Source organism: Pseudopipra pipra, chromosome 4, assembly GCF_036250125.1.
Source record: "Pseudopipra pipra isolate bDixPip1 chromosome 4, bDixPip1.hap1, whole genome shotgun sequence".
In the NCBI taxonomy this organism is placed as follows: Eukaryota; Metazoa; Chordata; class Aves; order Passeriformes; family Pipridae; genus Pseudopipra; species Pseudopipra pipra.
The window spans coordinates 57,031,759-57,058,739 of record NC_087552.1 but is presented as its reverse complement, the minus strand read 5'-3'; the positions used below and the strand labels follow the sequence as shown (position 1 = coordinate 57,058,739).

Below are 26,981 nucleotides of genomic sequence, written 5' to 3'. Positions count from 1 at the left end.
ATTTGCAATTATGGGCAGATAGTAACTGTAAACAGCACTGCTTTAGTACTCAATAGCTCTGTTCTTACCATGTTTAGAAATTTAATGTTTTAAAAGGCAGCCGCTTGTTTTTTAAGGGCTCGCTGATGCTGAAATTATGGGTTAGTAGCGGATATAGAATTGCTTTCTTAGGAAATAAAAGACAAGTTTGCCTGAGAAATATGTATTCAAAGGTGATGTGCAAGATGAGATCCAGGGGAAAATTTGCTGTATTAGATGGACAAGAAGAATCCCAATAATCCTAAGATGAGCAAGGTAGTTGTCAGTGAAAGCTGTGACTGTGAGATGTTGTGAGTGCAAGCACAGCATGCTCGAGGCGGGTTTTATGTATCACCATTACTTTAGTAGTCAACTTTGTGAACTGTATGCAGGTGCTTTCCTTTTTCCAATTATCCCCTCATTTTTTTGGGGGACGATGAAGGTAAAACTAATGAGTGCATTCCCTATGTAGTTGCAATATCTGAGCCAAATTATATTGTGTTTTAGGGACTGAGATTCTGTTGGTATGATGACTTTTCAAGCTGATAACTCTTTCAGTTGCTAAGGTAAGTGTGTGTAAATCTGCAGTTTTCACTGAACATTTGAGCCAATGTTATTGGGAAGTTAATAAAAAAGAAATAATAGCATGTGAATATGAAAGAATATTAATAAATGGAGTAATCTTTTTTTTGTTGTTGTTTCTCACATTCTACACCACTCCAACGCTTTAATGGTATCCTTTGAGTTGATAGGACTACTAACTTCTTGCTGCAGGTGCCTACAACTAAAGCAAAGGCAGGGAAAACACACCTCCAGATGTATGTTTAGACACTTCCTCATTAAATAAGCTGTCATTACTGACTTTCTTGCCTCAGTGTGGCAGAGCTGTGTGAATTCTGTCTGGATTAAAATTATGTCCTGTTTGGACCAGACCTTTGACTTTTAGAGTCATATAAAGGCATAGTGATGACTACATGAAGGTTTTTTCCAAATGTAGGTAGACTGCTATGAAGAAGTGAATTTTTTTTACTTTCTGTAAGTTTTTTTGGAAGTGAGCCTGTTTACTGATATGGAGCAAGCTGTATTTAAATTTCAGTTATGGTTCTCTGATTTTATGGGGATTGGAAAAGAGAGAGGACAATAATGAAAGCAACGTGGGAGGATAAAAGCGGATCAGAAAAGGGAGAGGGAGTTTCTAATTGAACCAGTGACTTGCAGTGAGAGGGCGTGACTAAATGAAGCAGAGCTTTTTCCGTTGTATTTTTGTCAGTATTTTTTGATATAGTGCCAAAATTGTATACAGTGCTGTAGAGCAGAAGACTTGTTTCAAACACATAATATGTTCCCTGTGTTGGAGGACTTAAATTCTTTAGGTGTAGTCGGGAGCAGTACAGGATAATGCAGTACAAAGATATGATAGTGCATGGTTGCCGGCATTCACCCTGGAGCAGGTGGGTCTTTTTTGGTGTTTCTTTTCATTGAAGAGGGAAAATGTTTTGTGTATTGATCAAAAACTTTCTGGTTTTGTGATTTCAGGGGCTGCTGTGCCCCCTACTTCCAAAGAGTCACAGTGCAGTTGGACCACCCATCATTTGCTCTTTACAGAGGAGAAAGGGACTTTAGAGTAGGAGAAATGCTAGCATTGTTCATATCCCTTAGACATTCTTGATTGGTGAGATTTTAATGAATTTTATCTCCTTCTGTAGGATGAATAAGAAAGAGGGTACATTGGGTCAGTATATTTCAAAGCAGATTGGTTGAGGTTAGTTCTTTGTATGTGACTACGAAAACTGTATTTATTTTTAAAAATGCGTTAGCTTTTAGTTCAACTCCTAATCTTCAGGATGAAGCCTTTATGGCGATATTTGTTACAGTAGGCACCCTAATGAGAATCAGGGCCTAAGTGCTGCTGGCAGGCAAAAGTGAGAGCGATTTGGTGGCTGCACGTGACTCTGTTAGTGGTTGTGTTCGTCCTGAGGGATGAACCAGCCTGCGGGTGATGGGTGAGCTGGAAACTGTCAGTCTGTTTGGTGACTTCATCAGCATCAAAGGATCGTGCTTATGAACACAGTTGTGTCTGCAGGGAACAACAGAGGAGACAGGTGTCATTTCTTCAGCAGTTTCTGTACCTCAGGTGTGTGATCATGTAGAAAGAACAAGACTATAAAACGTTTAGGATATGAGTAATCTAGGGATTTAAAAACTGCTTACTCTATGATACTACACAGAGAAAGCCACAGTAATTAGGGACACAGGGTAGACTGGGTCATTACATATGGCATTAAGTTACAACAACCTACAAAAATCAGTGGAGGGCAAAAAGCCCCAAAATCTTGCGGGACGTGGAGGGGGGGTAGCCTGAGAAAAGTAAATGTGCTCAGAACTTTGTGAAGAATGAAGGTTGTGTGGAATTGTAGGCTATGGAGTATAAAGTGGCTGAGAGAAGAACTACTTCATCACCTGTCCTTTCTTTTGGCAATATAAGCTTGTTTATTTTAGTTCTTTTGGTTTGTGTTTCCAGTGTGATGTTTGTTTAGTGCTGAATGTTACTGGTAGTAAAACTGCTTCTGTTTCCCATAACCATCAGACTTGTGGATATTGAACGCATTTTTGTTTTGGAGAAGACAAAATTTTCCTTCTGAAGGCTTTGTTTTAGCCATTGTATGGTTCATTTATTTTATATCTTCATCCATGGAAGAGATAAATGTGAAATGTTCTGTTTGAGCATAAGTAATTGCTTGTGTTTACTTCCATGTTGACTGAATTCATATATACAGTTATATGTCTTTTGCATTAATCTCTTAGAAATTGTTTCCTTTAGGTGCTTTGATTTTTTTTTTAATCATGTTAAATCTGTAGGACATAATTTTTTTAAACTGTGCATTTTTACCATTGGCAATTTATAGCAGTGCACTGTTTTCAGCTTCATTTAAAAAATAAAGGATATCGCTGCGGAATAGGGTGCCCTTATAGAAATCAAATGCATCAGTTATTTCCAACAGCAAACATATTAAAAGTGATGTAAATCAAAACTGCTATATGAAATTTTATGGTGGTCTTATGTGCCAGCTCATGCTGGATCATAAATGGTCAATTTTTTGAATACCTAGGAATTCTCTTTGGGTCCATGAACCCACCACATGGGATAATGTTTCCTACTGACAGATGATCTTTTCCCTTGGGAGTTGTGCTCTAAAATGTTTGTAATAGACTATGGTTGTAGGTGAATGCACAGAAATATTTTCAGTATTTGTATTTTGTCTTCGCCAAAATCTGTGCACGAGAAAATATACTTTCATTAACAGAAAAATCCTATATTTTAAAATGTACATCTGCTGCTTTGCTTCTGTTAGTGTAACATGTTATCCTAAATGTAGAAATCTGCAGAACTAAATCAAGTCTGATGTGGGGTAGCTGAGTCTTACCATGTAGGTTGTAGTGTGCTGTTTAATCTGAATGAAACGTTTCTAACAAATGGCAAATTAAGGGATTGCTCCTGAGAACTATTCAGTGTGTCTTGTACATGGGCACTGTTGCATATGTTGGCTTGGATAATTTTAAGCGTATTTTATGTCCATGAGTATGAACTTCCCTCAGTGCTTCTTCAGTTCTTCACTGATTTGTCTTTGGTAAGCAAAGTGAAGCTGGAAATGGGCAGAGGATAGAGAATTAAGAGAAAAAGAGAAAACAGAGTCCCAGAGTGCTACTTGAATCTGTCTCTTTCAGCTTTTCTCAGAAGACGTCTCTGTTAGCAACTGAAAAGGAATACTTGTATATTAATCCTCAAACTTTAAATGAAAACCTCAGTATTTCACTTTCCTAGGTCTTAGATAACTTCAGTAGACCAACTAAACATTTACATCTCATACTGGTGAGCTTGTAGTTTAGTAGGTTTCTCGTAACTGATCACAAAGCAACTCGAAATTAATTCTTTGAAAAGTATTTTTGTTTCTTATGGTAAAAAGTAATAGGCCCTGTTTTAATGAGGGTTGGAACTTAACTTGAGCCTCTCACCAAACTTCATTGTCACTTTGTATCGTTGGAGAGCAGAGGTCATATTTTCTTACGTTCATTCTTTCTGAATTGCATAGTGTATTCTCAAATGTCTCTAGAAACTATGTGAAAGTCTGAAATTCTTTTCATTAAACTTCTATTTGAAGCATTATTTCCCTCAGATCTCCTCTGGGGAAGTAAAAACTTCCCTTAGTCACTATTCTGTATTTAATTTAATCTTGATCATCTCAAGCCCCTGGCAAGCCTGTGCACAGCACTCTGTGTTTGACTCAAAACCTGTTTATTCAACAGTTTTGTTTAAGGCTGTTTAAGGGACTTACTACTCAGTGAGTCTCTGGGTCTTATACTGCCCTAGTTTAGAGATTGCCATATCTTATTTGTGACAGTGTTGAGACATCTGTGCTGCAGGAGACGGAACTGAAACCATTGAACTGAGCAGTGTGGGGTAACTTCCTTCCAGGGAAGTTTCCTTGTGACACTTGTCTGGAGATGGTTTCCAAAATCCGTACTGAGGTATTACAGTCATCTCTTGTAGCTTATTAAAGAGTTCTTCTGATATGTTCTGCAGCAAATGCTGTGACATGCTATGATATAACAGGACTAATAGAGAATTGATTTCGCTGTTCGGGAATGATGTTAGACCTTTGGTAGATAGTTAAAAGCACCAGCAAGTGTGTATGTCCAGTTGGAAATGATCTGGCAGTCAGATGTTTGGGGGTGAAACTTTTCCAATGAACAGGAAACTTTTTGCCCATGCAGAAAGCATCCATGTTTTTTTCTCATTCTGCTGGGTTTGGCTGGGATAGAGTTAATTTTCTTCATAGCAGCTGTTATGATGCTGTGTTCTTTGTGACCAGAACAGTGTTGATAACACACTGATATTTTAGCTCTTGCTGAATGTGTTTGCACAGCGTCAAGGCCTTTTCTCTTTCTCATTCCACCCGGTGTCCTTCCCCCCACGGTGACTGAGGGGTGTACAAGATATTGGGAGGGGACACAACCAGGCAGATGACCCATAATAACTAAGAGATATTCCTTGACTTATAATGTCATGTTCAGCAGTAAACTGGAGAGGAGGGAGGTTTAAGAGAGGTTACCCAGCTTTTGCTTGGGAACTGGCTAGTTATCGGTCTGTTCATGGGAAGTGGTGAGTGTTTGGCTTATTGTTTCTGTCTTCTTCCACTTCTCTTTTGTTTCTTAAACAATTTTATTATCTCAACCTACAAGTTTTCTTGCTCTTTATTCATGCTTTTCTCTTCACTTGTGTGATGGCAGGGGGAGATAAGCATCTGACTGGTGTTTAGTTGCCTACTGGGCAGTTAAGCACCACCTGATCTCTTCATACTCATGAAAGTATGAGTAGAAAGAAAATAGATCTCAACACATGGATATCTGCTATAACTGTAAAATAGAATCATAGCATAGTTTGTTTTGAATGGAACCTTTAAAGGTCATCTAGTCCAAATTCCCCATGGTGAGCAAGGACATCTTCAGTTAGATCAGGTTGCTCAGAGGCCTGTCGAACTGGACCTTGAATGTTTCGAGGGATGGGGCATCTACCAGCTCTCTGGGCAGGCTGTCTTTGTATAATATATTTTTGCATTCTTCAGAGTAAGGCAAGTATTTGCTTTTCTTTTCAATGTTAAGACACCAGGAAAACTTCTGTCACGAAAAAGTCGACACAGAAAACAGTAACTGTAGTGTATTTTTACCAGTCTTTGTATATTCTGGTGTTAAAGCTGAATGTTTTGCCTTGCCACAGGCTTTTCTGGTACCCACTGCCCGTAGAGTTCTCAGGTCCATTTATTTCACTTAGCAACTCTTCTATGTCTTCCCGTTCTTAGTCCTCACTGTTTCTGCTGCTCCCCCCATGTTGGCCTCTCCAATACACTCACTTTCTGTTCAGCTGTTGTTCCTGCTGTAGTCAAATTTGACAACTCCCTTTTGCCTTTTGCTTCTCTGGAGAGCATTATTTACAAAAAGATCCATGCTATTCCTACTAGATGCCAAAACGTGTCAGTCTGTAAGCCAAGTAGAATTTCTAATTGCTGAAGTTTGTCTCTATTTGAATGTTGTGGAAATATTTTTTCAAGGCTTCTCTGCTCGGTAAGTAAAGGTGAATGGACTTTTTTCAGGGACTGTAAAAAGGATGTTGTTGGCTGAAGACCAGTACCGGAAAATTTAAAGTTCATATTCCAGGCAGGAGGATGCTAGAGCTGTTCAGTGACCACAGATCTGCAGTCAGAGTTGAGGATGGGATAGCATGTGATTTTTATAGAGGTTTTTTTTCCATAATTTTTTTTTTCTGGCAGATAACAAAACTGTTGTGCTTAATTTTCATTTACTAATTTTTCTATTCAAAATTGACTTGACACGTAGAACTATTCAACAAAAAAATTCAACCAAAATAGTTATCTCTGGAAAATAAGTTTGGTATTTTTAGTAGAGGCACATAACTACTGATAGATTTCTTTATGCTCCTTTGTAGATGATGGAAACAGTGAAAATTCATCCTCCTGCAGCCATAGAAAATTATATTATAGTACATGTTGTATCTGAGCTAGGAATTACAAATAGGATTTGACATTGTTATTGTCCAAAAACATTTGAAATTTACATTTTGCCATGTGTTTACCTGAAAATATTTAAAAGTTTGAGTAAAACTAGCTGCTGTACTTACAAGATTAATAATAATGTTAGTGCACTTGCTCGCTTCTGTAGTTACTTGAAAGGGCAACGAAGAGGTAAAAAGAAAAAGAGTATGTTCACTTCCATTTCTGTGAATGGGGAAAGGAGGTTTAAATGTCAAACTGGGACTTGCTAAATGAAAAGTCTGGAATTGAAAAGAGGAATTATTTGGGATGTGATGTGGGAGAAAAGCTATGCCTACAGTGCAAAATGTGGAAGTGAAATTAATTGATGCAAAGCATCAGAAGACAAATAAAATACATGAAATAACAGAATACTAACTAGTGGTTGGAGAAAATATGGGACTGGGAAAAGAATTATTAGGACAAGTATAACTTGCTCCAACAGCAAGTGGTTACAGTGTGACTAATGCTTGCACTCGTATTTCCAGTGCAGGGTCTTAGGGAATACTTACAGAATGCAGTTTGAACTGATGTGAATGAAACAGCAGCTTGTCTGTATGTCCAGAATCCCCATAGAGGACACCTGAAACAGCAGTTAGTCTTGGATAGTAAAATAAAAAAAATAAATAAAAAAAAAAAAACAGGAAAGGAAAGAAACTTGGTGAGCATTCAGGTATAATGGTACATAACTTGTAAGTGGGATTTCAAATGATGTATATTTATCTTGTCTAATAACCACTGTAGGAATAGAACTATGATACATTTTTAATTTCCTCCCTTGTACATTTTTGTTATCCATCAATCTGCATATTTTTCAAGATGTAAAGAAAGGGGAAATAGAAATACTCAGTGTAAAAAGAAATTCCATAACAGTGAAAGCCAGTGAAAACCTACGCTAGAAAAGTGTTGCGGTCTGTGTCATCTCTGACAGGTAACCTTGTGATGTCTGAACTGGCTCTTTTTTCAATATGCCAGTCAAATATGAAAGTTTGAAACAGCAACAATCACAGCTTGTGCAATGTCTGTCATTTAGTACAAAACCATACATGTAATGTGTTTCTTGCACTTTCATCTGTCTTAACATCAGAAAAATTAAAAAGCCTCTTAGTTTTTTCTTCTGTGTAGCAGTTGAAGATAGTTTCTGTCCTTCAGGTCGTGTTGTCAGTACACATCTCTACATCAGTTTATGAACATATGGGAAGAGTGAACCAGATAAACCATTAAATAAAATGCATGTGATACTTTTTTTTTTCAATTTTTGTGTCTAGTTTGTATATCTGAGTTTTGTAGTGTGACTGAAGCTCTGACATCCTGGATGCAGTTGCTGCTTTGGTTCATAGGAGTATACATGCTGGACTGTGCCTGCTAGTCATCAGTAATGGATGAATAAGGAAAGAATATGCAAGGCAGGGTAAATATAGACTGGTTTGGGTTTTTTTCTTCCTGATATATTTTTGCTGCTGGTAGAACATGGTTTAGGTTTTCCTGAGAACAAGGTTGTAAAATAGGTCATTATACTTAATGGAGTTTTGTAGCTGACTTCTGTTTAATCTTTTAAGTCCACTTCTGCTTTCAGCCTCCACAATATACTCTAGCAATATGTTTCACAGCTCAGTTTTAACAGTACTTTTAGAGCAAGGAGAAAAAAAAATTCTAAAATTAAATTTTCAGATAGTAGAAATATTTCCCATTTCCTGTGTTTATGAGACAGAGAGAATAACCATCTCCTTTTTACATTTTGCATACCTTTTATTAGTCTCTTTTGTCATTGCATCAGTTTGTCACTTTTCTCTCATGCTCTCACTGAAGGCTGAGGTTTTATCCAATTGCATATGAAAACTATTGATTATCCATACTGACTTTTGTGTATCTTTTTTATCTTGAGATAACTTTTTTCTACTGCTTCAAGTTTTCTGAAGTGGGGGTGTGGCAGAATAATGCCATGACATGGTGATGTTTCCATTTCCTATTCTATTCCTAATCATTTTTAAATTCTAACTTCTTTGGCTGTTGCTGTTTAACTAGGGAGGTGAATATTTATGGGATCATTGAAATGATTTTGAGATGGTAGAGAAAGTGCTGATCATTGACACCATAGCTAGGATACGTAACCATCAGTCATCTGTCGCGATAACATTACTGAGGAAAAATAGCTGAATTTAATTAGAAACAGCTAAAAATAGGACTTAAAGTAAATATCAAGATGCGGTGTCCTCCTGTTCTACCTCTCCCTCTAATGTATATTGAAAGAATAATGAAAGATCTACACAATTTACTTTACATCATCTCTTTGGAAGGTTCGTGTTGCTAAGGGTAGCATTATATGTGTTCACAAGTTGATTGCAGTGACATTATTAACTTTATTTCAGATGGAGGAGGCTAGGGAAAGCTGGTGTGTGATTTAGAAAGGTACTACACTGAGCATCAGATCAGAGTTTACCCTGTGCATCTCCAGGGTGACTCAGTGCTTTAGCTCTGTCTCTGAAGAATGGGGATTTTGGTACTTCTCTCCTGTGCTGTATATTCAGAATTTGACTAAGGAAGAAGATGAAGTTTATTTCTTTAAGTAATTGCAGCTGTGCTGTGTAGATACTTTGTTAATTAAACTCTTTTTAACAATAAGCATTTGTGCAAGGGGAAAGTATCTCCTGCTCTCAGGAGTTCTGCAAAGGTACATGTTGCATTAGGGCAGTGTAAGGTTTTTGTCTGTAAGGGTCTTTTTGTGTTAATGCAGTTTCTGATATACTTGGGTCCTCATCTTGGGTTGTATCTGTTTGGCCACAGTACAGGGAAGTGTGGTGTGCATAGTGCCCTCTTTGCTTCAAAATAAGTAACTCTTAATGTTTTTTCGTGGTGAATCGAGTGCACAGAGGGATTGAAACAAAGACTGTAGTTCTGCTCAAAAGCAGGGAGCTAATCCATAGGGATGTTGTTTGTCTGTAGAGTATTGCTTAAAGGTAATCTGTTGTCTAGTCAGTGAGTCACAGACAGTCGAACCTCTGCCAGACAGAATGATCCTGGGTCTTCAGGGGAAAACTGCAACTACACAGATGGTACTGAGGAGGTGGGATACACACACCTACTCACACTGTTATCCAGGGAAAATCTGAGGCACAAGGTGTGCTCAGGAGATGAAGCAAGGCATATCCTGGAAAGATAAGTGTTAGAAGCAGAAAGGCTTTGGATGTAACTTCCCCAGTGCCAAACTGCAAAGCTTTTTGGCGTGTGTAGTTACCTTTCTGCATTACAAATATGACAATGCAGTGATACATACCACAGAGAAAAAGATAAATGAAGTTTGTGTCCAGTACACCTCAAAATTTAAAATACATAAAAACAAATCTTGCAGCAAGAATTTTGGTTTCATTTTTTCATTTAAAGTTAAAATAAAGCCAGAGAAGTAAACAGTATACTAACAACAACAAAGTAAAACATGAAACAAACTTCTGTAGTTGGAAAAATAAATTTTTATTTCATTGTTTAAGCTGAAAATAAATTATTTGACTTCATGTTGTTTATTCAATTCCTCTGTGTCGAGTGGACTGCCAGTACTTTAGAAGACTAATTTCTCAAATCTTGAAAAGTAACTTTAAAATTTTCTGAATGTTACCACTGTCTTTTCAGGAGAGTGCTATTTTGCTCAACTATATGTGGTAATAGTTATGTAATTATACATTTGTATGTTTCTAGAATTACTGAAATTAAATTGGAATGTATGAAATCATTCCACCACCAGTTGCTGTAGAGTCCAGGACAGATCCACTGCACGGACAGGGGAATTTCCTTTCACATTACTTAGTGATCAAGTTCTTGTCCTACGGAGCCTCCAACACTGTTGTAGGGAAATAGTAGGAGATGGTTCTTTTCCCTATCCAGGGAGCACAAAGGGAAAGATATGCCCACTTAAAAAACATTTTGGCAAATCATAGAGGTATTTATGAACACTGGCACCAAAAGCACAGCCTCTTAGGTCTCAGTTTATTTTTAGGTAGAAAGGTGTTAAGATAAGCCTGCCTTTTTGTTTTGCTTTGTGGGTTTTTGTATTCTCTTCTTTTTCCTCTCTTTGGCATCATTTTAGCTTGTGGTTTTACTTCCTTACCAGGTTGAGCAGATGTACATTGCTGGGTACAGTCTTCCTTTTTGCAGATCTTTTACCTAACCATTTTGGCTTAATCTGAGGATGTTTTTGATAATAAAAATGTTTCTGCAGTGTGTAAATTTGGTGTCCTATGTAAATAAAGACTTTTGTGGAAAGTCTTACCTTTCTATAAAGAGTGCTTTCTCTCTCAAGAATGGTGTTACTGAAGGAAGTACAGCTGTCTCAAAACACTTTATGGCTAAAAAACGTTGAGTGTATAGCTGGCTATTTATGGATCAAACTTAGCTGCATTCCATAGGAATGGATTCCATAGGAAATAGATTTTTCCTATAGTTCTGTACTGGCATTTATGAAATACATTGTCATCCTTTTTGTAAGAAGTCATGAAGGAAAAACAGATTTTTGTGCAATTGTCCTGATCGGAAGCATTCACTGTGATTTGTCAACTCAGAGATATGTCTGTTAATTTTTGTATGTTGATAATAACTGCTTGTTGTTGGCACTTCTGGTCAATTCTATGGCAAAGATCTCCTGGTTTTTTACATTCCTGTGGTATCTGAACTTTTCAAGAGCAATTGCGAAGGAAACCGTGAATTAACAAAGACAATTATGGACTGTTCCAAATAAAATCCTCTGCTGTTGTAGGAAAAGCTGTTGTGAGGAGGTGGTTGATATTTTGATAGGGATCTATCTAGGAAATTACAAAGAAAAGATACCAAATTCCAATACAATTTCAAAAATTGTAAAATTGGGATTGTTTCTCACTGTAAAATTATGACTAAATCCTTTTGTTTTAAATTAGTAATTTCTTCTTTTTTCAGGAAATTCGGAGAGCGACCTCAACCGAAACGGCTCACCAGGTAAGCGTTAAAGAAACTCTGTACTTAACAATTTTCTGAAGTTATCCTTTTCATTCTCAGAAGAATTTCTAAGTTAAAAATTTGTGGCTTGCTAATCCTAGAATTCTAAATATCAAAGCTTTTCTATTATATATGCAATCATTAACCAGAAATATAACTTCAAACAGAGTGGCTTGTTTTTAATATGAAACTCAAAATGACATTTTTAGAAATGGCGTTGGCTTTACATCAGTTATTGTAGATTATTCAGTAGGATGTGAATCTGCTTAGTTTTAAATCACTAGGAGTGAGCTGATTTTGTTTCTTGGTTAAAGGTGCCTTCTGAGGTTGTGTAAAGTAACACTTCTTGCTTCCCAAACGGAACACAGTGCTGTCAGGGAGTGATCTTAACCAATTTTTGGTGAAACCTTAAACAGTCAGAGAGAGTATCAAATAGTACTATCCAGTCAATCCATTCTGAAAACTGCTTAGAGTGACTGGAACGCAGTGCCTGATTTGCTCCTAGTCTGCCTTGGAAGTATTTACACCAGAAGCTGTTAAGTAGTCACCTTTCTTTTCAAACTGCTGTAACACAGTCTGTGCAAATATTTATTATTCCATGCCACAAACTGTGCCCATTATAAATAGCTACAGGCTTTAAAATCCACGGTTTGCTTGAAAGCAAAAAAGATGTGCCATTTGTTTTATAGTTTTTTTGTGGTAATAGAAGAAGCCCCTTGTCACTCTGACTTAACCTCTGTTTTGAATGAAATGCTGCCTCATGTTAGCACTTGGGGCAGGGAGCATTTACATTTTGTTTTATGAATATCTGTCTCATTGCATTTCTGGGTAAGTTTCAGGTTAGCTTATGTCATCATTAAGCTTCATTTTAATGAAATATTGATCTGTACTGACTTAGAGGTAATTAAACAAACATGGCTGGCTGCTGTTGGCCTGCCAGTCTTCAGGGATATTTGAAGATACTGTGTTTTAAGGAATGAGCTGCTTTCTGTCTTGAGTAGTAACACTTGTTAGTATCACCCTGAAGTTGCTCATAGGATTTATCTTCTGTGATTTAAAAAAAGCAACAAAAATAGTGAGTGAAAGGTCTTTTAACTATTTACTGTAGTTTTTTACTGTAAATTCCATGTGCAGGATTTTACGTACTAGGTGTGCTAGGTACTCTTCCCTGTGAGTGCAGAGTAGGCATCTGGGAAGTACTCACCATCCTTCAAAGCAGCAGCTTGTAAAGCCTTAGAGGCTGGAAACAAGCAACCTAACCTAATTGGAAACAAGCAACCTAACAACTGTCACACAGATTTTTAAGACTGATTTGTGTAATGCTGTAAAATGTGTCTGTAAACCCTTAGTTTAGAGCACTTAGTCCAATTATTGGAAAATTATTGTGGGTTTTTCTGTGTAAAGACAGTCTGGTTTGGCTAATAATCCATTCATTGTCGTGCAAGCTCCAGCAGAACAACACTTTGTTCATACTGTGCTAGTTGGTTTTGGATGTAAGCTATAAAAGTACAACCTTTGTGAAGAGTTTTAAGATTTAATGATGAAAAATGATGTGTAAGAATTGCAATGGTTATGTGTTCTCTTTATCAGTGTGAGAGGTTGGAGGGGAACATCCCTAGTTCTCCCAGGAGCTTGGATTGTTCAAGTCCACTGTAGCAACAGACCGGTAGAAAAGACAAAATTTCTTCCTCATAAAATGCTAAATAAAGATAGCACCTAGTGGTTTTCTGCATGGGTTGCTGGGTTTGAGTGGTTTGTTTTTTTTTTTTTGTAGTAGTAGTCAAGTCAAAAGTTTTTAGTATGACAGATGTTCTTAATTTAGTATGACAGTACTATTGATAAAGTATTTCAAATTGTCAGGTTAAAAGTTTTTAAACAAATGCAGCTAATATATATCATAGTGAAGTGTGTCATAATAATTTCACAGTGAATTATTTTTTGTGTTTTAAAATATATTCTTAAACAATAGTTGTTAATAGGTAAGTCTGTCTGCTTTAACACGGTTCTTCCAGCTGTGCTTTCATGGATAAACATCAGTTTTATCAAATGTAAAATCAGTTTTAATGTCAAATATAAGTAGATCAAGTTAGTGCAAATTTAAAACAGTAACTGAAGTCTTTTGTCTGCTTTTATATCCTGCTGTTTAGACAGAAAATCTGCACACTAACCACTAGACGTTAATCATGTTTCATTCAGCCATGACAAACACAAGATTTGCAAAACATCCTTAGCAAAGCTGGATTGTTATTGTCCAACTCGACCCCCGCTCAATGTACTTGCTTTGCTCTATGAAACTATATGAGGAGATTTCTTTTGGAAAAGGTCTTGTCGATAAAATATTACCTTTTATCTTCCATCATTTTTTTCCACTAGAAATGTTTGCTTCTCGAGATCTTTCCTAAGGGAATTCAACAGTTGGTGTCATTCACAAAAAAAAATAAAAATAGAAAAATTTAACCAACCAAGCAAAAAATTCACTTTATTTAGGGTTTAATCTCTTCATATAACTTCCTGATAAATTCATAATTTGTTTCTCTAGTTGATGACTTTGAAAATGAATGCGTTGGTGGGCGTTCAACCCGCAGAAACTCCTTCAGGAACTTAAAAGTGTTCCTGCCAGCGCTCCAACACAGCTAATCCCTAGGGTGTTGAATTTGGCATGCTGCTTAATGAACAGTTAGAATATTATGCAGAAGAATGATAGGGTGTATTGTTCTCTCAGTTCTCTCGAGGAATTGCTGTTGGTGTGTTTGAGGTAATTACAGCACTTATATGATGTCTGTCATTACAGGGATGATGAACAATAGAAAAGTTCTAAAAATTAATTTTTTTAACCTCATTTTATGCAGGAAGTAGAGGTTTTCTCTAGAAAACTACATGAAACAATAAGCTGAAGAATTTAACTTTTCTAGTATCTTCACAACCAAAAGAAACCTTGTATATAAACGTTGCACTGATTTAGTTAAAAAATTTAAACAATTTGTCATATTAAGTTGTTCATGAAGAAAAATATTGAATTAATGAAGTCTGCTCTAATCATATATTTGTGGCATCCTACTTGCTGAAGTAGGACTTTGAACATGGTGTAGTGATTGCCATTGGTACGGTTTGACACAAACATCTTTTTATTTCTGGAAAATGTAGTAATTGAAAATGACCACAGACCCTTATTGCTAGTTTCATGCAAGATAGTTCCTTCTTTTTCCTGTGTAATTGTCTTAAACAGTAAGCAAACACATCTTGACCCTGTTAATGATTGCCTTCTTGTTTTTTCAGGTGTTTGGGTTTGGGGTTTTTCTCCTAAAACAGTCTTTCAGTTCTTCTAATTATAAACAAAACCAGAAGAACTTTCAAAGCTTATATTGTCTTTTAATTTTTAGGGAAGCAATGCGAAACTACCTGAAGGAGCGAGGTGACCAAACAGTACTAATACTCCATGCAAAAGTTGCGCAGAAATCATATGGAAATGAAAAAAGGTAAGTCTTTACGCTTTCCTGAATTGCCTTTACAGCTGCCAGCCAGGGAAACTATAGTTTGGAGTCTGGTGCAGAATTTGCAGAATTCCTAAGAATGCAGTGTAGTCTGAAGAAACACGAAACCAAATGCTTTCTCAAAAATCATTTACTTCTGTAACAAGTGCTGCAAACCTGTGGCATTCAATGGGGCGATGCCTGTTTATACCAACAGGTTCCCTGTCTGTGGGTGAAGCTTTTCTTCCATTGAAGTAAAATGGCTTTCATTTTAAACGTTGCATTTTAAGTCTGGTGTAAATAAGGTGATCCACAGTGACTATTTGTAGAGGAGTGTTTTCCTGAAGAATTTCAAAGGTGCTTTTTGTGCGGTCTTGTAGTCTGTGTGATGGTTTTTATTGCATGACTAGTACAAGCAAATAGGATGGTCCTTCATATTTGCAGGTTTCTAGCCCTCTTTTGATGAAATAGAACATTATTTAATTATGCGTGATGCTTTTCTACCTTACATTTCACTGAAGTAGTGCAGTGTTTGGCTATTTTTCAGATACTTTGTATTATTATTATTTGTTCACCACACAAAAGACCACATATTCAACACACTAATGGTTTTGAAGTTTTAACCTTTCTTTTGCCACTGTTGTGAAAGTCCTGTTACATCAGTATGTTTTTACAAGTTTCTGACATTAGAGGTTTAAGATATTTATATATGACAGTGTTAGAAAAACAGGAATGTTAGAATTAAATCTGCAGATTTCTCAATGTATTGCTACTTACCTAAGTCACACTTTCTGATGACTTTCTGAATCACAGAGATACAGACTATATTGTCAACTGTTCTTCAGTATTCTGTGCCTGAGTACTTGTCCTTCAGTATGTGCTGTCTTTTCTGTTAGCTGGTGTCTGCAGTCCTTGCTTTCGAGCAGTGTCCAGCTCCATGGAATTGTTTGCTCAAAGTGCTTTTTGGATCTTTGTGAAATTCTTGATGTGAATCAAGTAGGAAGTCAGTGAAAAAGGAGGAAGCGCACGAAAGCCGACAAGTGTGCTGTGTACCTGCTGTATAGCTGTACAGCCCTCTTGCTCTCTTGCCGTGTTTAAATGCAAAGGGGTTGCAATGCCGGGCTGTACTATCAGTACATGATAACTCTGACCCTTAGCAGCAAACTCAACAGCCAGAAAGATTTATCCTGACAATATAAGGACCTCTGGTTATCTGCTCACATTGTATTATCATTCAAGAGTTGCATAGTTAACTTATCACTGCCGATGAGTTAAGCATATTACTCCCCAAAAATGAGGGATGTACTTGCAGATAAGAAAGTGATTCTCTAAACAGTGTATCTGTAACTTTGTTCTCTTGAGGCCAGAGCAGTTCATAAGGGTAGGAACATTTTTCAAAGCTGTCCTGTGTGTCATTATTCTGGAGAGCAAATTACATCAAAAGTGGGATGAAAATATAAAGATAAAGTATGTAATTTTGATTATTAAAAGTTTCATTACTGTTTGGAAGATGTACATAAGTGTTCTGAAGTATCCAGGGCAAAGATTCAAATTGTTATTCGGTAACACTTTGTGAAAGTGCCTATGTGCATTTCATAGTATTGCCATAGATTCCTATTGCCTTGAATATATGTGTATACTTCACTTGGTGCTGTAAAGTCACTGTGGCACATACATTACCTGAGTACTAATAATGTTTAGCAAACTGGTCATTGGTTTCTCACTGCTTGAAATAATTGCTAACTGAAACTAGGCATTCTTTCACCATTTTTTTTGAGGTGCAGTTCAGCGTCCTATCTCAGCACAACTGCATTTGTTTAAGAAAGGTATCTCAGATTTCCCTCTTTAAAAATGGAAGCATGTCAAACAAGAATTTCAGACCTTGGCAAAAGATGACCAGAATGCTTGGATGTTGGTTATCAAGTAGTACGATGGTGAAATGATTGCTGTCCTGGTATGGGTATGAAATGATAGTGTGAAATCAGAATCACAGAATGGTGCAGGTTGGAAGGGACCACAGTGGGTCATCTGGTCCAACCTCCCTGCTCAAGCAGAGTCATCCCAGAGCACGTGGCACAGGATTGAATCCAGATGGTTCTTGAATATCTCCAGTGAGGGAGACTCCACAACCTCTCTGGGAAGTCTGTTCAGTGCTCAGTCACCTGCTCAGTAAAGAAGTTCTTCCTAATGTTCAGGTGTAGTGCATCAGTTTCTGCTCATTGCCTCTTGCCATACATACTAGGGTTTCATTTTTTCTGTTTAAGTATTTTAGGTTTTCTTAAGTTTTAGCATACCATATATACAGTTTGTCATACTGTTCTGCTAGTTCCCAGACTGTCAGGATCAGTCACGATGTCCTGTTGTTATGAGTGTAAAGAAAAGTGCCCATTATTAAATCCTTGGATCCACGTGTGCCCTAAGGTACTTAGTGAAACTTAATGATGAATTAAAGTATTCCTTTTTTCTTTTTTTGAGGTTTTTTTTTAAATTGCTTCTGTTTTATTTATAGCAGAATGTGCCCTTTATTTCTTCATATTTCTGGACTGAGCAAAATTAGTAAAGGTTTAACGTTGCTTTATGCAACTGACCAGTAAAGTTTTTACCATTTTTACATTCAGTACCGTTTCTGAAGTGACTTGTTTTGCATACATCTTCTTTATGGGAAGAAACCTATTTCATAGCTTTTCTTTTATGGAGAAATTTCGTGTTTTCCATGGGACTTCATTATGACTTGTATATAATCTGGTTAGCTTTTGATCTTTAAAGAGTCAGTTAGTTTGTACTCTTTTTGTAATTAAGAATTCCACTTACAAAAGGAATTATTTCTTAAATTTGACATCTCTTTCAAATAAATATAGAACCTAAAAAAAAACCACCTAGACAAACTTCCACCTCTTGTTCCAGTCTTTAAATCTTATTTGTTGCAAGGCCATGGAAAATACTTACCATTAATAAACTTTGCATGGCATAATGACTACCTTTCAGTGTTTTGATGAGGCTTAGTAGATGGTGAAATACTCTGTTGAAAACACTGTGCTGTAGACGGCGCAGATGTCACGTAGTGTGGCCTGGTTTAAATAGGCATCACAGAAACACAGTTCCAGGTTGTTGTCACGTGGATGGAGACTTTCTAGGTTAGCTTGAGAATTCTTCATACTTGTCTGTAAGTAACAGTAATGAAAGGAGACTTTTTTCCTTTTTGAGTTGACTCTTCATATTAGCCTTGCACTTCCCAAAGTTAATGCTTTTTAGTTAAACAAAGAAGCCAGGAGGTAAGAAGCTCAGGGATGGGCTTTAGCTGAATTTAAGACTTCATGCCTCATGTTTCCTGTTGGATGACTGTCATCTTTCAGAGACATTCAACTAATAGAGACTCAGGTGACATTTACCCCCGATGAGTGTGAGTATTTGGTCTGTGCTTGTATTTTTTTCTGTATTTACCATTAACTGAGACCTCTCTCAGAGTCTGAACAGTGTGATCATATAGCAGTTTAAAGAACTGTTTTGGATTCCAAGACATAGTTCATCTAAAGACTCTGAGCCCAACCGGTGTATTTGTATTACATGCTGTTCTGAGTTTAAACGTTATCACTGCTGATTAGCATGAGAATGCTCTGGCTGCATCTTGGTTTACGGCTGTTAGTGAAGGAGCTCCTGTAATTTCTGTTCAAATACTTCTCTTCCCTGAACTGAGTGTGCCTGCTCTCTGGATAATGCTCTTGTTATTGAGAGCATAGCCTTTTCCAGGGCTTACCCCATGGTTTTCGCTGCTTCATCCTTTGCACTCTTGGACCTAATGATTTTTCATTTGTTTGTTGTTGTAATGAATTCCTTAGGAGATGTTGTTAGCTCTTTAGCTCCTAAGAAAAGGGAGTCTCAGAACAATGTGGGTAATTGACAAACACATTTCCTGCTTGACTGACTTGGAATTGACAGGTACAAAGGAAAAACTTCCTTTCCAATGTCACTCTGAATATAAAAAACCCCTAGCTGGTGGAAACCCCTGAATTCTCCTGAAGGCAAATACTTCTGTAAGATGAACTCGGATGACTTGGAGGATTTGAGAAAGCAAACCTTTGTGAACAGAAGCCTGTGGTTTGAGGAGAGCATCGAGTGCATCAGAACTAGGTAGCAGTAACATGAGCTGATTTTTTTTACTTTCTACCCCTTGCTTCCTGGCAAGTTAGGGTAGCTTCTGTAGTTGAAGTACCATATTTTCTCTGTATTGATTGGCCTGAAGGAGTATTGTTTTCCCCTTTGGTGATTGTCTGATTTAACACAGTATTCCAGGCACTGCCAAAGTTCAAACCTGGTTCTCTTTGTGTTATTGCAGTCAAGATTTGGAAACCACTAGAAATTATTCTATTCTTCCCTTCAACTCATTTGGAATAAAGGGGAGCATCCTTAGACAAATCTCAACTTGGTTTTCTTGCCGTGGAAAAATGGTTGGTTTCCAGTTGGTCTGATGGAACAGATCTGTCAGAACAGATGAGTAACAGCTTGTTCCTGTTTGCTGTACTGAGTTACTAAACCTGGAGTCTAACAGGAGGTTGGTCTTTCCTCACTTGAACGGCCTATGAAATTATAGTGTAAGGAGATACTATGGAGGTGCCCTTTACGTTTTGGAGGTTGATCCTCTGACCTTTTCTAGATAGTATCAGTTCCCATGTTAGCTTCATTTAAAACTACCCATGGTTTTAATTACACTGATCACAAATACCTAAAGATGCATAGGAGGAGCATCACAGAGAGCCTCTTCTGAGGAACCAGGAGTCCGTAACAAAATGTTGTAGGGATATGTTAAATACGTGAAGTATTTGCAGAGACCTGGTATCCCAAACTGTTACCCTGGTTCAGTCACTCTGCTTTATATCAGCAAGTAGGAAACACTGAACCTGCATCTTGTCATGTGGCTCTAACAAATGTGGAATAGGTTTTGTTCAGGAATGACATTCCAGGTTGTTATACTTCCAGTAAAGAAATAGCTCACAGAAGGAATCCCTAACAGATACCGTGTTTTTAGATCAAGTTGTTAGGTGTTTACCTCACAGAGAAATGCCTTGTGTTGTTTTACTGCACATTCAGCAAGAAAATGCCAGCCTGCTCGTGGCATAGAGAAGAGGTATTAAGAGAATATGCTACAAATGCAGTGAAGAAATTATATCCTATATGATTTTCTACTATTACTTCTTGTACTGAAAATTCCAAAGAAGTTCAGAAGAACCAGACACAGCTACCTGTCCCTGCAACATAATTTTTTTTTACTATTTTTTACTCAGATTAATACTTCAGAAGAATTTTTGCCTCCTACTCAGTGTCACTTTAGTTTTGTGGTTAAAGAGAGGTAGGGCTTGTAAATCAAAGGTTGAAGGAAGAGTATTTTCATTTGTTCCACCAAACGTCATCCTACCTTATTTCCATCAGCAGTACTGGAATTTACTTTACATAAATTACCTTACTTATTTTGGGGAGGTGATTTTTCTCTTTTTCTCTTTATAGTTATCTGAAAGCCAGCCTCTCACATGAACTATTTACACTGGAAATATTTTATTAATGAGAGAACCTGTTTCCAGCAGTTATTTTATACATATCAAAGAGACTTTCTTTAATTCTCTGTGAAAATTAAAAATATAAAGCAAGTGATAGTTTACTCACCGTATATTGGATAGAAAATTTTTAATTAATCTCTCCTATACATTACTTCCTGGAACTGTAAATATGAAATAAAAGGCCTTGGGACTTTACTTTGGACTATACTTGTCTGTGCCTGAAGGGTGAATTAGAGCCTGTTACATAAGAAAATCCATTCAAACTGTGAATGTCCACACTCTTCTTTTTCATAGTTTTAACCCAATTTAAAATTTTCTCAGCTCCAAAAGTTTGTTTCTTTGTTCAGTAAGTCATAGTTTTTGAGGGGTTTTCTCTGTGGTCTAATTTTAAAAGAGTGCTTTAATTATTGTGGCTTGTTTCCTCTTCTTCAATGGGTTACAGCTTGTTTCTTAAAGGTCTTCATTGCCATCTAGTGGCTGTAGATTTTCAGAGGACTTGGTTTAGAATTAAGCTGAAATGAGAAAGGATATGAAAAAAGTTTGGGGTTTTATATTTCTTGTGTTCTAACCAGTAAGATAAATATGAAAGAGTACATGAGGAAGAAAGGTAAATATGTCACATGTGCTTTATGGTGTTATAATACTTGGAATACAAGGGGTTTTCTTTTTTCAAAGCATTGCTATGTTAATAAAGGTTGGTATTAATTTTTAGTCTGTGTATAACTTCTTCATGAGAAATAGGTTGTCAGAAGAAAATTAGTGGGATATACCTGTTAACACTGAAAAGGTCTTGTATTGTCATTTCGGTTTGAAAATTCAGAAGCTCTGTGGTGTGTTACTTGAAAGCTTCTTCCCCCCAAAATTGCATATCTTAGACTTAGTTCCTAACCTGCATTTGAAAAGTATTGTTCTTAGAGGACCATGGTCACACTTCCCTAATCTGGGATGGCAGAGTAGTTTAGGCCTCTGCTTTGCTCTCTACAGTACTTGGGCATGGTCATTGCCCTCACTCGACCCCTTGATCTAATAAGAATGTGACTCCTGCTTATCCTGTTTCTTCCTCACACCTCCCCCAATGTTTTGGTTCTTTTTTTAATGTTAGCACAGTTGTCTAAGTAGAAATTTTCTCAGTGTAGTGCTAAAATTTCTTTCTTTCTTTCTTTGGTTTTCTGTTTCCCTAAAATATACTGAAAGTTGCAGCAACGAGTAGGTTTCTAACAACAGTTAGGGTATCTACATCTAGTCGTGGGGTGATATGTAGAAAGTAAATATACGTGTTGTACTTTTAATATGAACTTTATGATCTTTTCCATTGTAATTGTGCTGTCTCCCTGACAAACATAAGTCCTCTTAAGATAATTTTTTCTTTCGGGTAGAGAAGCACTTGAGGGAAATTAAGTCATCTGTTGTGTTTGAAATAAATGCCGTTGAAAAGTAGAAAATGCATTCCTGGTTTTCAAATCAAAAATCTGTAGTAGTAAGGGGAAGATTTAATCAGCATATAACAGAAACTCATGGTGTGCTTAAATATCCCCCTACTGCATCATTCAATGTCTTGATGAGGGAAGCTGCAACAGAGGTCAGATAGCAGAAGAGAAGAAGCAAAAGGCATAATTGCAATCTAAACGGGATACACAGTGTGTGCTGTTTAATATTTATTGCTGCTCACTCTATTCATGGTGATTTTCAAATTCCGGAATCTCTACTCTTAGAGCAATAATATTACAATAACCCTTTCTAATGTCAGATAACTACAAATTTTAGCTTTATGAATAGTGCCTGGGCTAGTGGAAGTGTTCTCATGTGCTGCTACTGTGGAAGTGTTATTTTTGTGTTGGTTTATTGCGTAGTTTCTTGACAGGTCATCAGGAAACATCTGCTCTGCAAATTGGCGAGTTTCTGCTTGTCACCTTGGTTCTCTGTGTCCTGCATTTTCAGTTGGAAGAAAAAGATTCTAGAGCCTTCATATGACCTGTGATTACCCCAAAGAATGAAATACAAATACTAAAAACTAATGCAATAAGCACATGAAAAAATGTTAATTGTTAAACTTTGAATAGATTGTTTCTACAGGTGGCTTTCTCTTAGTTCATAATTCTCTATTTATCAAAATTTCTATGCTTCAGAACAGTGTGAAGGCAGGAAAAGGAGCAAATAATTAAGTCTTTGCTGAAATGGATTATCAACATGGAGGAAATATAGCATTTGTTTCTATTTGTTTAGAATTAAGTTTAAAAAGCAATCTGGGGAGCAGTTTCATGAATTAATTTGGACACCTCAAAAATGCAGAAATTGTGATGTCATATAGTGAGCTACTTTCTACAGATTCTCTTTTATAAGTGGTCTTTTTTTCAGACCACAATACTTTTGAAAGATGTTCACAGATATTTGAGCTGAATGGATACTGGTATAGCACCCATTTTGCTGTGTTTTACATAGGATGAATGTAAGTGAAAAATTTTGACTGCAGGCTTATTGTCAAGAAAGTAAGTTTGGGGGTTTTTTTGCCTGCAGGCAGTAATTTTTGTTCATTAGCACTGAGATGTTTTAAATAGCTGTAAAACAAAATCTGGTTGTTTGTTTCTTTGACAAAGAATATACATTATTTGTGTCCATTAACCGAAAATACTACAAATATTTTTAGTTACTTATATGAATTCCTGATATTTACATTTCTTTAATTATGTTATTATTAACAGTACTTTGGTTTCACCTGTTAAGGATTCTGTTACTTAGAAGGACAATTTCGTATCTGTTAAATAAAGATATTTCTGCTGAATAGTTGAGATAAAGAAGTGATTTAGACTGGATTTTTATACTAAGGCTGACTTCCACTAATGAAGGTTTGTATGATGTTTAGTAGAAGTAACAATTGTACAAACATTTAATATTGGAAAAGACCTTTAAGATCACTGAGTCGAGCCAGTAACCTGGCACTGTCCTCTCCTGCCCAGGACTCCCACAGACGCTTTAGAAACGGAATAATTTTATCCTCTGATCATTTTCCTGTGACTCAGAGCCTGCAGTTCAATTCACCCACGCCCTGATCACTCCTGCCTGCTGCTGTGGCTGCCTGTGGTGCACAACTGGCTGCTGCCCCGGCATGGGGCCCGCTCCCTCCGCCCGGAATTCAGTTGTCCCAAGCCAAATTAAAAAAAAAATAAAAAAAATCCTTCCCACCTATGCAAGGTAGGAGTCAGTGCAGGATTTCAGAAGTGCCAAGTTAAGCACTACTCTCTAATTTGAAGCAAATAGAATAATTAAAAACTTTTTCAGGTCCCTCTCCCTTCATGCCTCCTTATCGCCCTCACAGGTGGATGTACTCTTTCTGCTTTTTCATCTTTCATCCTAATGAAATGACGATAAAAACACTGCAGCTGTTCACTAGCTAAAACCAAACATTTTCACAGTTTGGGCTTTAACAATATAGAGAAACCTCAAGACCAATGCATTGTATTATGCTGAATTTGATTTTGAGCATGTTGCTATGTGTAGACTCTAAATGGGTTGCAGTCAGTGCTGCTGAAGACTACTAGGTCTTATCTTCTGTAGTTACTGATGAAGATTAAAAAAATCATTTAATCCATTTAAAAATTGAAGAGAGGCTTATGCATGGATGGAATAGAGTCCCTCCTTGCTAATGACAAACCACTAAATGTTTAGGAATAGTAGTCAGCAGTTGTCCATTAAATTAGTGTGTGGAACTGTTCTGTGTATGTTAATTGCTGCATCATGTTAAGCACCTACAAAAGCAAATTACTATAATAACTTTTGAGGCCTTTTTAGTTACTTTCAGAATCTCTTTGTAAGGGTAGAAAGCATTTTCATTTTACAGAGGCGCAGACTGTCATATGTTGAACTGGAAAGATACTCAGTGACAGTGCATCTACTGCTGAATTGTCCTTGCTTTTTCCCTTTTTGTTTTTTTTTTTTAAATTTGTGTTTTAGAAAACCTTCAAGGCAAATGAAGGGGATGCCTCTACAAACTCAAATGCAAAGTGTAAATGGGCTAAGAAAGCTTTGGGTACACATCAGTTTGTTTTTCTTGAAAGCTGTGTGTAATGCTATCATTTGTTCCTCATTTTCAGGTTCTTTTGTCCTCCTCCATGTGTGTATCTTATGGGCAGTGGATGGAAGAAAAAAAAAGAGCAAATGGAACGGGATGGTTGCACTGAGCAAGAATCACAACCTTGCGCCTTTATTGGGATAGGAAACAGCGACCAAGAAATGCAGCAGCTGAACTTGGAAGGAAAGGTAGAAGAATTGTAGTAAACCACTCAGATTACTGAAAGGATATTATAGCTACATGGTGCATATTTCAAGGAATGCCCTTGCTTATTTTTGGTAACTTTTCTTACACTATAGCAGATACTACATAAGTGGTTTAAAAAAAAACCCTCGAAAATATGTAGGATGTTTGAATAGGTGGATTTAGTTCATAAGGTCATAACAAGATACTAACCTTTAATTTGTAGGTTCTTGCTGCAGAGTCAATAAACTGTTAGGTGTTTGGTAGGCATCAGTGGCTAACTGAAATCTGCTTTCTGGCCCAAACTCCATGTCCCTTTCCTTGCATGAATGGAAGTGTCTGAACATCTGCTGCTAGAAGTGGTCTTTAAGTCCCTTTGCATAAAAATACTATTAAAATACTGTCTTAAAAATTTGATAGATCGTTTTTTACAGTGGTGTCAATTGCTTACAAGATTTTTTTTTTAAAGGTATTTGTGATGAATTAAACAGTTGGAAACTAGCAGCACAAGTGTTCATTTTAGCTGGTTGTTTTATTAAGCTGTATTTTATAGCCACCTAGTATTTCCAGCACTGTCTACCAGTAATGCTTCATATATTGCTGAATAGGAAAGAATAATAAAAGTTCTTTTTGATATTTTTTGAGCTTCTGTTGTCACCTAGCATAAACACTTAACCAAAAGTAACTTTCTCATGTTTCAAAACCCAGTCTTTCCCATCCTTTCAATAAAAGTTTGTCTCAACACATTTTCTGCACAGGCAACCTCTTGTGCATGCCCAGTGTAGTGTCTGTATGGCTATACTCAAATGTAATTTTTAGCAGTGCTCTTAACGCCTCAGAGATGGCTTTGACACAGTTGTGGTCTCCAATCATGTTTTCCAGTCCTGGAAAACTGTAAAGTAATGAGGTTGGGTGCTAAACTTCACAAAGTTAAACAGTAGTCATAAAAGAAATCCATAGGGAAGAGATGGAAAAAGCAGTTTCTGATCTGTTTTAGAAATTATTGCATCATATTTCCTATTTGTTCATAATTAAATATACATAGTTTCTGGAACTGGGCTGACTTGAAAGAAGAAACAACAGTGTGTTTTCACCTACAGAATTATTGCACTGCCAAAACCTTATACATATCAGACTCAGACAAGAGAAAGCACTTCATGTTATCAGTAAAAATGTTCTATGGCAATAGTGATGACATCGGTGTGTTCCTCAGTAAACGGATCAAAGTCATCTCCAAACCATCTAAAAAGAAACAGTCACTGAAAAATGCAGACTGTAAGTATTTTACAGGTTTTTTTCTATATGTAGCAATTAATTTTGACTCCTACTAAATTTTTATGTATTCTGATGTCTGATTACAAAGTAAATACAAGGAAATTTTCAACTTCCGGGTTTTTTGTTGCATTTCAGAATTGTACACATCAGTGTATTTTAATATATTCCAATATAGATAGGTTACACTGTTGAGTTTTATGCAGTCACAGCTAATTATTTAGTAAATACAGAAGGTCCACCAAAAAGCCTGTATTCTGAGAAATGAATCCTGGTAGACAAGTGTATAAAGACTGTTCTACCTCAGCTTTCCAAGCTTTTGGATCTGTTAAGCTGCTGTGATCTGGTGCTTAGGATATTTTGATCAGTATCAAAGAGATAGTGATAAATGAGTAGTGTCACGTTACCCAAACTGCACTTCCTTACATCACAGCCACCTTCTTACTCCTTCATGCCATTTTCATGTTTTTATTTTTGTTTTGCATGGTTCCTTTTAAGTAGTTGGTTAAGAAATCTGTATGGTGATGTTTCACCCAGATATTTGCTTACTGTGTTTTTCAACTAACGGTATCTCTGGTGCTAATGTATGATTTGGAACATTTTTGCTTCTCCTCCAGCGTTTTTTGCCTGCATACCACTGGAGCACCTCAAGAGATACCCTTTTTTTTTTGTTTGTTTTTCTCTTTCTCTTCACTAGTGCTTTAAAAGGCTCTTCCATCTGTGTTGGGCTGGAACCCATTCACCTATGGAATGTGGATCTCGGGGCCGCTAGCTTGGCACATGACTAAAGGCAATCTGTTGCTGTGCAGTTCACACCCGTGGGCTCAGAGTATGCACTGTTGAATTTGTATTCAGACAG

At 36.9% G+C, this 26,981-nt stretch overlaps 1 protein-coding gene across 2 annotated transcripts in view; it reads left to right on the top strand.

Annotated features, from left to right (window-relative positions):
* RBPJ (recombination signal binding protein for immunoglobulin kappa J region) overlaps positions 1–26,981 on the top strand; it is a 146,840-nt gene that overhangs the window by 105,596 nt on the left and 14,263 nt on the right. For both annotated transcript variants that reach the window (XM_064653077.1, XM_064653078.1), the window contains exons 2-5: positions 11,544–11,582; positions 14,963–15,058; positions 24,690–24,855; positions 25,951–26,125. In XM_064653077.1, coding sequence (XP_064509147.1) covers positions 11,544–11,582; positions 14,963–15,058; positions 24,690–24,855; positions 25,951–26,125 — 476 coding nt within the window. The remainder of the gene's footprint in view (positions 1–11,543; positions 11,583–14,962; positions 15,059–24,689; positions 24,856–25,950; positions 26,126–26,981) is intronic.